Genomic DNA, 12,149 nt, shown 5'->3' with positions numbered 1-12,149 from the left:
CCTTATAATTGGAAAGTGGTGAACAAGAATTCACCCAAGGGGGAGTTCAAAACACAGTGTGTTTAAAATTAAACTTTGTTACAGTAAGACCAGGCGAAGACAGTAAAAGATCCCTAGACACCTTTCTCACTTTGTCATAACAGTAGTGATGAAACATCTTTAGGTTCACCTTGATTTTGCTTGCCAATATTCTTTCTTGCCCTCTCTCTTAGCTTTCCTAATTTCCTTTTTGATTTCATCCCTCTGCTTCCTATACTCTTCTCAGCTTTCAGCAGTATTGAATTCTCTGTGTCGGACATAAGCTTTTTTCTTCTGCCTTATCTTGCCCTGTAAGCTCCTTGACAGCCATGGGGCTCTAGGTTTGCCCATCTCGCCCTTTTTCTTCATGGGAACATTTTTACTCTAAATCCCTTGAATCTCCCCTTTGCCTCCCAATGCTCTGACACTGATTTATTTTCAAATGGTGTTTGCAGTCCACTTTCGCTAAATCATTCCTCAGCTTAGTAAAATTGGTCTTTCCCCAATTGAGAACTCTATTTCTTCTATCCTTGTCCTTTTTCATAATTATGTTAAAACTGACAGTGATCATAATTCAATCACCAAAAAGCTCTCCCACTGCCACTCCTTCCACCTGCCCATCTTCATTTCCTAAAATTAAGTTTAAAACTGCACCCTTTCTTGTTGGACTTGCTGCATACTGGCTAAAAAGGTTCTCCTGAATGCACTTCTAAAATTTTGCTCCCTCAATTCCTTTCACACTAAAACTATCCCAGTTAATATTGGGGTAATTAAATCCCCTACTATTACTACCCTATTTTTGCACTTTTCAGAGATCTGTCTACATATCTGCTCTTCTATCTCCCTCTAATTATTTGGGGGTCTATAGTACACTCCCAGCAGTTTATTTGCCCCTTTTTTTGTTCCTTGGCTTGATCCATATGGCCTCATTTGATGAACCTTCCAATATATCATATCTCTCCTCACTGCTGTAATTGTTTCTTTGACCAAAATTGCCCCCTTTTTTTTTTTGTCCCCCTTCTATCGCGTCTGAAAACCCTGTTAATCAGGAATGTTGAGCTGCCATTCCTGTCCCTCCTTAGTCCATGTTTCTGTAATAGCTATGATATCATACTGCCACGTGTCAATCGGTGCCCTCGGCTCATCTGCTTTATTTGCTATACTCCTTGCATTGAATTAAATACCCTTGAGCACTGCCAAACGCTCTCGCTCTCTCATTTTCTAGCCTTTGTTTCCTCTGCCTTCCAGGCTCATCCATTAATTTCTTGCCTTCCATTTTCATTTCTGATTTTGTCCCAACTAAGTCTACCCTCAGGTTCCCATCCCCCTGCCAAACTAATTTAAACCCTCCCCAATAGCACTAGCAAAACGTCCCACAAGGAACTCAGTCCTGGCTCTGTTCAGGTGCAACTCATCCGGCCTGTATAGGTTCCACTTCCCCCAGAGCCAGTCCCAATGCCTCAGGAATCTAAAGCCCTCCCTCCTGCACCATCTTTACAGCCACACATTCGTCTGTCTTGTTTTTCTGTTCCTGTATTCACTTGCGTGTGGCAGTGGGAGTAATCCAGAGATTACTACTTTTGAGGTCCTGCTTGCTAATTTCTTACCTAGCTCACTAAACTCTTTCCTCAGGACCACATGTCTCTCTCTACCCAAGTCATTGGTACCAACGTGGACTGCTACTGCTGGCTGTTCACCCTCCCCACTCAGGATGCTCTGTAGCTGCTCAGTGCCATCCTTGACCCTGGTACCAGGGAGGCAACACACCATTCTGGATTCGCATCTGGCCGCGGAAATGCCTGTCTGTTCTCCTTATTATTGAATCTCCTATCACTATCACTCTTCCCGTCTTCCTTTTTCCCCCCCTGTGCAGCTGAGCCATCCATGGTGCCATGGCATTGGTTCTGACTGCACTCCTCAGATGAACCATCACTCTCATCAGTAGTCAGAATTGAATGCTTGTTGGAGAGTGAAATGCAGTCACGGGTCTCCTGAACTACCTGCCTGTTTCTTCTTGACTGTCTGGCAGTCACCTATTCCCTCTTTCCCTGTATGTTTTTAAGCTGCGGGGTGACCACATCTATAAATGTGCTATCCACGAAGAACTCATCCTCGCAGATGCACCGCCATGTCACCAGCTGCTGCTCAAGTTCTGAAACCCTAAGTTCAAGCTGATGCTTACTTCTTGCACATATGGTTATGCAGGATACAAGAAGCATCCTGGAGTTGCCACATAGCACAGGATGTGCACTCTAGAGGTTGCAGCAGCCCTGCTATTCCTTTTATTTATTAATTAATAACCTTGCCACTGCTAATAAATCTTTACCAATACTAATAAACCTAACTAATGTTAATGAACCTTACTAATACTTAATATAACTTATTGGTAGTAGTATATGCTGGCATTAAAAAAAGGCCAAGACACCAGTTTGTTTATTTAGTTTAGATAACTCAGAAATACTCACCAGCCAATCACCTACCTGCTTCCCTGTGATGTCACCTTTTTTTTTCCAAATATTGGCAGACTGGCAGCAGCAGGTAGCCCCACTCCGCTCCTCTTTTGCTGTTTCCTGCTCTGAGTGAACTCTCCCCCTCTTCCCCCACCATTTCCCCCCCATGGGGGTCTTCATGACAGTTGCCTCTGTTTCTTTTGCCAATTATCTTAAATTTGTCTCCTCTGGCTACCAACCTTTCTGCCATTCTATCAAAACGTTTCATGATTTTGAATATCTCTACAGCAAAATTAACATTTAAAAAAAAATCATTTTGAATTGGGTCTCCGTTCCAAAGGTGATACAAGTGATTTCAATATCAACTAATTAAAGGTGGGTAAGTACTGTACAGCTTGTAGTATTCCCAATTCTATAATGTAAACTGCAGCTTTAGGGACCTAGAGGTAACTAGCTCAATATGTAGTTCATCTTAACTAGGACTTTAATGAGGGGGATTGGAAGATAGAGTAATTTCAAATGTGCAGCAACATTGGGAAGTGGATAGGGCACAGTGGGAAATGAAAGGTCTGAAAGCTCGGGTTGTTGTATAATTCCTTGAGCCTTTCTAAACTTACACTTCCTATCATATTTTATTTTGCAGTGGGTGCTGGGGAAGCTGCTAACTTTGCTGCTTATGCATTTGCACCTGCCACGCTGGTTACCCCATTAGGTGCACTAAGTGTGCTTATAAGGTATGATTTATTTTTTAATGCAGCAATTGAAATACAGAAGTACTTGAAGCATACCTGCCTAGATGCAAATGAGGCCACAATTGGGTCTGGTTATGATGCTTGTGACCACCTTGGCTCATTGAGGAGGGTGGTCAGTTGGGAAAGGCACCAAGGGTGGCAGACACCTGTGGGATCACACATCAGAATGAAGTAATGCCTTCAGAGAGGAGGAGGGTAGCTTTCACATGACATGTTTGCAGGCAATCAAATTATATACGGTAACCTAAATTATCAATTATCCTGTTCTGACCCTCGATGACTGATGTAGAGTTGTGGTGTTATACTTAATTTCTACCGAGAAATTGTTCTTTAAAAAATATTATGGCCAATATTTGTCTCCGTAGTGCCCTGTTTTCCTGCAGGGATGGGGCAGTAGTGAGACAAGTGCAGCAGTTATTGCTCAGTCTCTGTCTGGCCTGGTGTGCTTTTGGAGCTAGCTGAAAAATGAGCATCCAATGCCCCTGCCTATAACAAGCGGAACATAAGAACAGAAGTAGGCCATTCAGCCCTTCGAGCCTGTTTGGCATTCAGTTAGATTGTGGCTAATGTGTATCTTAACTTCATTAACCTGCCTTGGTTCCATGACCTTTAATCCTCTTGCCTAACAAAAAATCAATTCAAAGTAATGCAGATCAGGATCATAGGATGTACATCAGATCCGATAGAATTTTCATGATGCTACACACTGCACAAATCCCATTCAGTACGATTGAACATGAAGCAGCCAAACTAATAGTTCTTAAAGAACCACTGGAGACTGCTCGAGAAAAGTTATTTTTGTAGGCCAGAAGTAGCATGAATCTTCCTCCTTGGGGGCAACCTTCCAAGGCCTCCTGCAATTGCTTGTCACTTCTTTTTAGCACCAATATACTGGCTCACCTTTACAAAGGAGCCAGAAGCTTGTGCCAGCAATGAAATTTCATGTTCCCTTGGAGGCAACCTAGATGGAAATGATTGAGTTTTCTGACGTGATATGTATAAGTGGTCCAACTATCTCTCTCTCATTCAGTAAGGCTGTTGTAACTAATGCCTTGTAGATCTTAAGTTTTATTGCCAGTTAATGCCTCTTTTATCCCATAACCTCACATGGAGCCTTCCAAAAATATTACTGTCTTTAAACAATCTGTGGTTCACTTCATCAAGGAGCGCATCAGACAGCATGGTTCTTCATAGGTAGGTGAACTTATCCACTGCAGATGAGTGAGTTAAAAGTACAAAACTAACTTTAGTTCACTGATTGTAAATTTCCTGCCAATTTACATGAGTTATATGAGAATGCTACAATTGCGCAGGGTAGGCAAATTAATGGACCATGCCGAAATAGTTATATATCTGATCTATGCTATACCTGACCTGCAGGTGTTGCTGCTTGATGCCAAAATGGAAAAATGCTAAATTACCCAAGACTATCATTTGTAACACACACATTCATATATAAGGTACAAAATTAATCTTATAATGTTTAGACATTTTCACTGCACTGTCTTGCTGACTTTTTTTTATATTTCACACAGTGCCGTGCTTGCATCATATGTCTTAAATGAGCGACTGAATATTCATGGGAAGTTAGGGTGCATGCTGAGCATTATAGGGTCAACAGTAATAGTAATCCATTCGCCAGAAGAAGAAGAAGGAGGAGTTCATTCCTTGCACGAGATGGAAGAAAAGCTAAAAGACACAGGTACATTCTAGGTCCGTTTATAATGAGGTATTTTTGTACATGAACTTAAAATCTGGAATGGTAAAAAGTTTTTGAACACTTTAAGTGTTCCAGTCGACGCTGCAAAAATACTTGAGGATCAGGCACAATTTTATAGTTTTTATGCTAATTTTGCACCCAGTTGTTAGGGAAGCAAAGGAGATACTGGGCTGAATTTTATCAGCCCTTTGAAGACAGGCTGAGAGGCTGGAAGGCTGGCAAAATAGCTTGGGAAGGTATCTGGTAGCATGCCCGATGTCTTCCTGCCACCATGCCATTTTTCCAGCAGCAGGAAGGATAGTAGATGAGCCACCTGCCCACAGCCCAATTGAGGCATGTAAGTAGCCAATTAAGGGTCACTTCCCATCTCCGCGGGCATTTTTCCAGTGGCTGGAGCAACCATCCAGTGAAACCTGGTAACCTTGCAATGGGCTCTGGGGTGGGAGTGTCTCCTTTTTGGGCACTCTTTGGCCCAAGGAGGGGCCCCTAGCAGCAATGGCCTCACCCTGTGGCAACGGCGCCGCCTGTCCACCAAGAAGACCACTCTCCAATTGCCAGGCGGGACTTTTCGACTGGTAGACGGGGCCTCATCAACAACCATCAGATGAGGTCAGGAGCAGCACTGCCCTGTCAACTGTCCACATTGGGTTCTCTGCCTCCCAACTTTTATAGAAAAAATTCTGACCTTTGCAATCATTTACTAGCCCCATTGACAACCACTTTCCCTTAAGTGACTGTGTCCCTTTTAACTTTAGGCACATGCTCTCACAATTCTTATCACCACCTTTCCACTCCTGTTTTCTGCTTAAGGCAACAGCAGCACAGGAAACTTTCTTAATTTATATACATTAATTGGGCTTGTGGCATCCCCAAATCGGGTATGACATTGGTTTTTACACCCTGCCCAATTTTACATTCCATTTGAAGTTCCACCCAGTCCTGTGGGTTTTCTGCCTGGCGGGTTACATTAAAATTACCCACTATGATTCTCTTCCTGAAGCATTAATTCTGTTTGGAGAGAGAGAGATATCAAAATTGGAAGGTTTTGCGCAGTATTTCCTTCTTTCTCTAATATATTTTTCAGCATAACATTTTGAGACATTGAATTTCAGTTGGTATTCTCCGTTCTTCACCTTTTGTTAATATTCTTTGCAATATTCAGTTCAAACTTCGTCATGGAAAAGGTTTGGGAATGAATTTGGATTAGGTGTTGTTTTAAACAGTGAATTCACACAATTTTTATAAGAATAAACACAGGCTGCAGGCATTGAAGCTGTGTATCGTTGTCAGATGAGCTAGTTTCTGGAAAGTCACAGCTCATTATTTACTTCTAATTGAGGTAATAAGGCCAATTGCTTCATCCCAGGCACATTAAACCAGGTTGTCCCATATTCATCTAGAGAAATAAAGCTGCTTAGCAGTTCATATCTGGCCTTGTCTAGCTAACTTGCCATCACCTTTGGAAAGATTGGCAAGTGTAAACAAAGGAAAATATAAAAGACATGATATCCACTTGATCACAAGGGGATCCTGTTGTTACACCCCTAGGGTTACTCCACTTATAATTAGATATATTGACTAGTGTGTCCACACTGTTGAATACAAGATGTTTGGGACACCTGTGTGAGTCACCAGCACCACTGTATCCAACAGGATATCTAAGGAAGACCCAAAACTTGCAGCAAACTTGCTGAATATTATCTATGCAGAAATTATTTTTGTTTATAATTTTATCTTTTACATTTTGTCTTTCTTTCAGGGTTCATCATATTTGCCAGCATAATAATCATAGTCTCCCTGGTGCTGATGATCTTTGTTGCCCCCAGAGTGGGACCAACTAATATACTGGTCTATATCTCAATTTGTTCACTGATTGGAGCCTTTTCTGTATCTTCTGTAAAGGGATTAGGTATTGCTGTGAAGGAGCTGCTGGAAAAGAAACCTGTCGTCAGCAAACCATTGAGCTGGATTCTACTCGCCACTTTAATCATTTCTATCAGCACTCAAATCAACTATTTAAATAAAGCTCTTGATACTTTCAACACCTCTATAGTGACCCCTATTTATTATGTATTCTTCACTACTGTTGTCTTAATTTGCTCTGTTATCCTTTTCAAAGAATGGAACAATGTGGAAATTAAGAATGTCATTGGGATTATCAGTGGATTCTGTACCATAATCTTGGGCATCTTTTTACTTCATGCTTTTAAGGATATTCAATTCACCTGGCAACAATTAACATCTCTCATTAAGAAAAGCGAAAAAGCAGAAACAAATAGACTTGGCCACGATGACCACCATACATTACTAGACAATATGGACAGCCCATCTGCTATATATGATGACGAAATACATTTATTCTTTAACAGAAGAAATGTTGGTTTTGAGGAGTGTTCTAATCTAAATAGTTAACTAGAAAAACATGCATAGCTTTCCAAGAAATAACTGCCTCTTGAACCTTTGGTCTGCAGAAGCACTTGTAATTCTTTGATTGCATAGATGGTATATAAGATTTTCATTCTGCTGTAGAAATAGACAGAATTCTTATCTGTGTGGTGTTCATTTATAGGTTATACAGTCTATTTGATACTTCAAAATCATTTTTGCACTAAAAAGTGGATTATCCAATATTCAGAATTAAGCGATGCAAGTAACAAAAGTGCTATAAAGTCAGATAACTTGGATTTAAGTAATAGACTAATTTCAATTTGAGGCATTAGTTTCAGGGATTGTGCCAGGGGAATTGATGTGAAATGTAAATATCCAGTCTTCAAGTAATGGGATGTCTGATGTTCGTTGGTATTCACAATTGAAATGGGCTGCTTCATACCAGTGCAAGGATTAAGATCTGGGATGTAATTGTTAAGAGAGTGTACTGAAAAGTATAGTGCATATGGTTTTTTAAAATACTATGATGGCTTTTATAAACTCCTAAATTTTTGTATATGACAATTGATATATTTTGACATTAATGCTTGTATGTAGTTGAAGAAACGTTAGAGATAGCACACCACTCCTTGATGAATGGTTTGTATTGAATGAGGATGTATTGCATTTGTACAAATTTATTTTAACAAATAAAGGTTTGCTCTCATTTTGAGATACAAACATCTGCTTAAAGGATACCTTTTGTAGTTTTAATTTTTGATCTTTATAACTTGATTAGATGCATTAAAATACCTGGCGAAATGTAATCAGTAATTTTATTTTTTTGTACGTAATCCATTTAGTATGCTCTACAGTCAAAATTAGCAAATTCTTTTTTGTACCTGAGTTATGGTACTCCTTTTTGTTGCACATTTATTTTCATTCAGTAACAGTAGCCTGGCTATTTATGCATTTACACCGATGTGATGAGTGCTTTTTGTTTAGTGTTTATCAGGTTGAAGAATAGCAATTGGGGGAATTGGCTAGTTTTTTATTTTTACAAAACAGAATCTCAAAATTTGCTGACAACACCTAACTTGGAGGTGTGGCAAACAGTGAGGATGATATGAACCGGCTGCAACAGTACATGGATAAGCTAGCAGAATGGGCAGAGACGTGGCAGATGGAATTTAATACTGACAAGTGTGGGGCGATGCATTTTGGCAGAAAGAATAGGGAGAGGCAATATATACTTAATGGCACAGTTCTAGAGTGTGCAGGACGAGAGGAACCTGGGGGTGCATGTGCATAGATATTTGAAGGCGGCAGGATATATTGAGAAAATGGATAGTAAAGCATATGAGATCTTCGGCTTTGTAAATGGATGCATTGAGTACAAAAGCAGGGAAGTTATGCTGAACCTTTTATAAAGCTCTGGTTAGGCCCCAATTGGAGTATTGCATCTAGTTCTGGTCAACACACTTCAGGAAGGATGTGAGGGTCCTTGAAAGGGTGCAGAGGAGATTTACCAGAATGTTCCAGGGATGGAAGATTTTAGTTACAAGGTTAGGTTGACAAAACAGTGGTTCTCCTTAGAACAAAGGAGATTGAGGGGAGATTAAACAGAAGTGTGCAAGATTATGACGGGCTTAGATAAGGAATAACTGTTCTCATTACTTAATGGTACAAGGACTAGGGGACACATTGAAAGTTTGGGTCAAAAGCTGGGTCAAAGGAATGTGAGAAACCACTTTTTTGCGCAGTAGGTGGCAACGACCTGGAACTCACTGCCCACAAGGGTGGTGGAAGCCAAGACAATGACTTCAACAGGAAGTTGGATGGTCACCTAAGAGAAATAGACTTACAGGGCGAAAGGGATCAAGCCGGGGAGTGGGACTGACTGCATAGCTCGATGAAGAGCCAACCTGGACTCGATGGGCTTAATGGCAACTCCTGTGATGTAAATGACTATGATCTGTGATGTCCTCCACTTTTTCACACTGCACCTCTTTCCTTGGAAAGTTGAAGATGCAGAAAGCAAACAAACCTCAATAGGCAGATGGAACCTTTGTTTAAAGGGGAATATTTTTCAAAGGGTAATGGAATTTGAGGGACCAGGTAATTTGAATGGCGTACGTGCACCCCTATCACAGGCCCACTCCTTGACTGGGCGACTGCTTGCAAGGGGGTGTCAGAAAGCCTGAGAGCTTGTGCATCCCTGATTCTTTTCTGAAGCACCAATTTTCATCTCTGCACTATTAGTGGCCATGCCTTCAGCTGGCTACACCAAAAACTTGCATTTATATAGTGCCTTTAACGTAGTAAAATGTTCCAAGGTGCTTCACTGGAAAGTTATCAAACAAAATTTGACACCCTGAACTCTAGCATTCACTCCCTAAACCTCTCTGCTTCTCTACCTGCTCATTTAAGACACTCCTTAAATCCTATCTCTTTGGCCAGGCTTTTGGCCACCTGTCCTTCTTTCACCTTTGTGGCTTAGTGTTAAATTTTGTTTTGCAGTGACTGGTGGTGTCCCACAAGGAACAATGCTGCAGCCTCATCTCATTATTCTATTTATTAATGACTTAGTCATCCATCTGAGTTTGCTGATGACGCAAAAATTGACAGCATCATAAGAACAGAGCCTTTCACCGTGCTCTGCCATTCAATGAGATTGTGGCTGATCTCCTTTCAACGCCATTTTATTGCACAATCCTCTTATCCCTTGATGTTTTTAATATGTAGAAATCTATCATTCTCAGTCATAGAGTTATACAGTGCAGAAACAGGCCCTTCGGCCATCGTGTCCATGCCGGCCATCAAGCACATACTCAACGACAGCCTCCACAGCCCTCTGGGGCAGAGAATTCCAAAAATTCATTACCCTTTGAAGAAATTCCTCCTCATCTCAGTCTTAAATGGCCTGCCCCTTATTCTGAGACTGTGTAGTGTTCAATGGGTTAACTGATCTGGGTTTGGTTTTATTAGTCTGTCCACTGATCAGTGTTTGCTGCTTGATTGCTTAAGCCTAGTTGAGAAACTGAAACTAAAAAGAGGGCTGGAAGGTTTAAGGAAACAGAGACTATGTTCTGAAAGACATTGTACTAAAATGTTGTAAGTGCTAAAATATTTTAAAGTATAGTAAATAAATTTTTGATTTTGAACTAATATCTGCATTGTTCTGAGATAAATCAGATATATAAAATATCCAGCAAATCAGTGAAAATGTAACAAAGTGGCTACGAGTATGGTTGAGCGGTGTTTAATTTTATCAGCCTCAGAACCATTTCTTTCAAAGATGGGAGATCCTCCCACGTCCTGGGCGTGATGGATTTCGGGGTTCAAGACCTACTTGCTACAGGGATGGACAGTCTGGATGTAGCAGTGAATCACAAGAAAGCGATACTCGTACATTGTTTCGGAAGAGAAGGCCAGCAACTATTCGAGCAGCTCACAGGAGATATTTCTGCGTTTGATACAGCAGTAAGTCCTCTCAAAATACTTCGGGCCAAAAAAAAGTGTGATGATAGTGATAGGCATTCTGCCAGAGATCCCAGGGACATAGTGAGTCCATTAAACAATTTGGGACAGCATTGCAGCAATTGGCATCTCCATGTCAATTTGGCACACTAACCAACGAACTAATTTGTGACCAATAAATTGAGAAGACTTCAATTCCACAAATTAGGGAACATCTTTTCATGGAGGAAGATGATTTAATCGTGGAAAAATCCATGACCTTGGCAGTCCAAATCGAATCTGCCATGTTAGGTTCAAATAGGTTACAGACACATGTACCCTTAGACTCAGTGTTGCCAATGCAGCTTCAGTGCAAGGATTACAGACGAGGAGACCTCAGTAGCCTCACCAAAATGTGCCCCATTATGGTCAGATATACTCAAAACTGCCCAAATAGTGAAAATGCTCATTGAGTCACAATGCCATCTCAAGGCAAAAAAGTGTAACTCATGTTTAAAGTGGAACCATTTTGCAAAGATGTGCAGGCCGTTGAAGAAAAAGACTTGATTGGTTCGACACATGGGGGAGTTTCTTCCTGAGAATGAGGTACAACCATCACAAAAAGTAAAGCACTAGGTCATTTTAAGGAGTGCTCAGTCGAGATCGCAAGCATTTCTGTGTCACCTCTTATAGATGTTGGAGCAATAGTATCTACTTTGAGTGACAAATTCTACCATCGGTATTTTTCGCAATTCTCTCTCACTCCTGCAACAGATACTCTTCAAGTTTATGATGACATTATCATTCCAGTTTCTGGGATGATCACAGTTCCAGTACGCTACAAAAACATCACCCTAGACTGGTTCACTTTCTATGTCGCTAAAGGCTGAAGCCTTATGGGGGTAAACCTTATCGATAGGCTTGGATTCAAACTTGAAGACCCCACTGGAGCACTTATTAATGGGATTGATGATGCAGATTATACACACAAGTGTCCTTCCTTATTTACTCGATTTGGGGAAATCAAGGGGTACTGTCATGCTCCTCGCAGTGACACATTAATTCAACCTGTTTCACAAAGTTTGAGATGATTGGCATTTGCAATCCATGCTGAAGTGTCTCAGGAGCTGAAAGAACTAGAAGCAGACGGTATCATTGAGAGAATCAACGCATCGGTGTGGATGTCAAATCTAGTCATTGCACGACGATAAAATGGCAAACTTAGACGATGCATTCACCAAAGCTATCATAGCAGACAATATCCACTTCCTACAATCCAAGAAGTGTCAGTATCATTTCATGATTTCACAGTCTTCACAAAGCTCTATGTGCGACGGAGTTATCTTCAGAAACCTCCAGAAGAACAAAACCGATATCTTACAG

The 12,149-nt window shown here is 40.9% G+C and overlaps 1 protein-coding gene across 1 annotated transcript in view; it reads left to right on the top strand.

Moving 5' to 3' along the window:
* LOC137384258 (magnesium transporter NIPA2-like) overlaps positions 1-8,035 on the top strand; it is a 42,328-nt gene extending 34,293 nt beyond the window's left edge. The window contains exons 4-6 of the mRNA XM_068058062.1: positions 3,112-3,202; positions 4,756-4,922; positions 6,700-8,035. Of these exons, the coding sequence (XP_067914163.1) occupies positions 3,112-3,202; positions 4,756-4,922; positions 6,700-7,352 (911 nt within the window). The 3' untranslated portion in view covers positions 7,353-8,035. The remainder of the gene's footprint in view (positions 1-3,111; positions 3,203-4,755; positions 4,923-6,699) is intronic.
* The last annotated feature ends 4,114 nt before the right edge of the window (positions 8,036-12,149 follow it).

Source organism: Heterodontus francisci, chromosome 1 (genome assembly GCF_036365525.1).
Source record: "Heterodontus francisci isolate sHetFra1 chromosome 1, sHetFra1.hap1, whole genome shotgun sequence".
Taxonomy (NCBI): domain Eukaryota; kingdom Metazoa; phylum Chordata; class Chondrichthyes; order Heterodontiformes; family Heterodontidae; genus Heterodontus; species Heterodontus francisci.
Note: the sequence above shows the minus strand (reverse complement) of the source record. Positions and strands in the feature narration are given on the sequence as shown.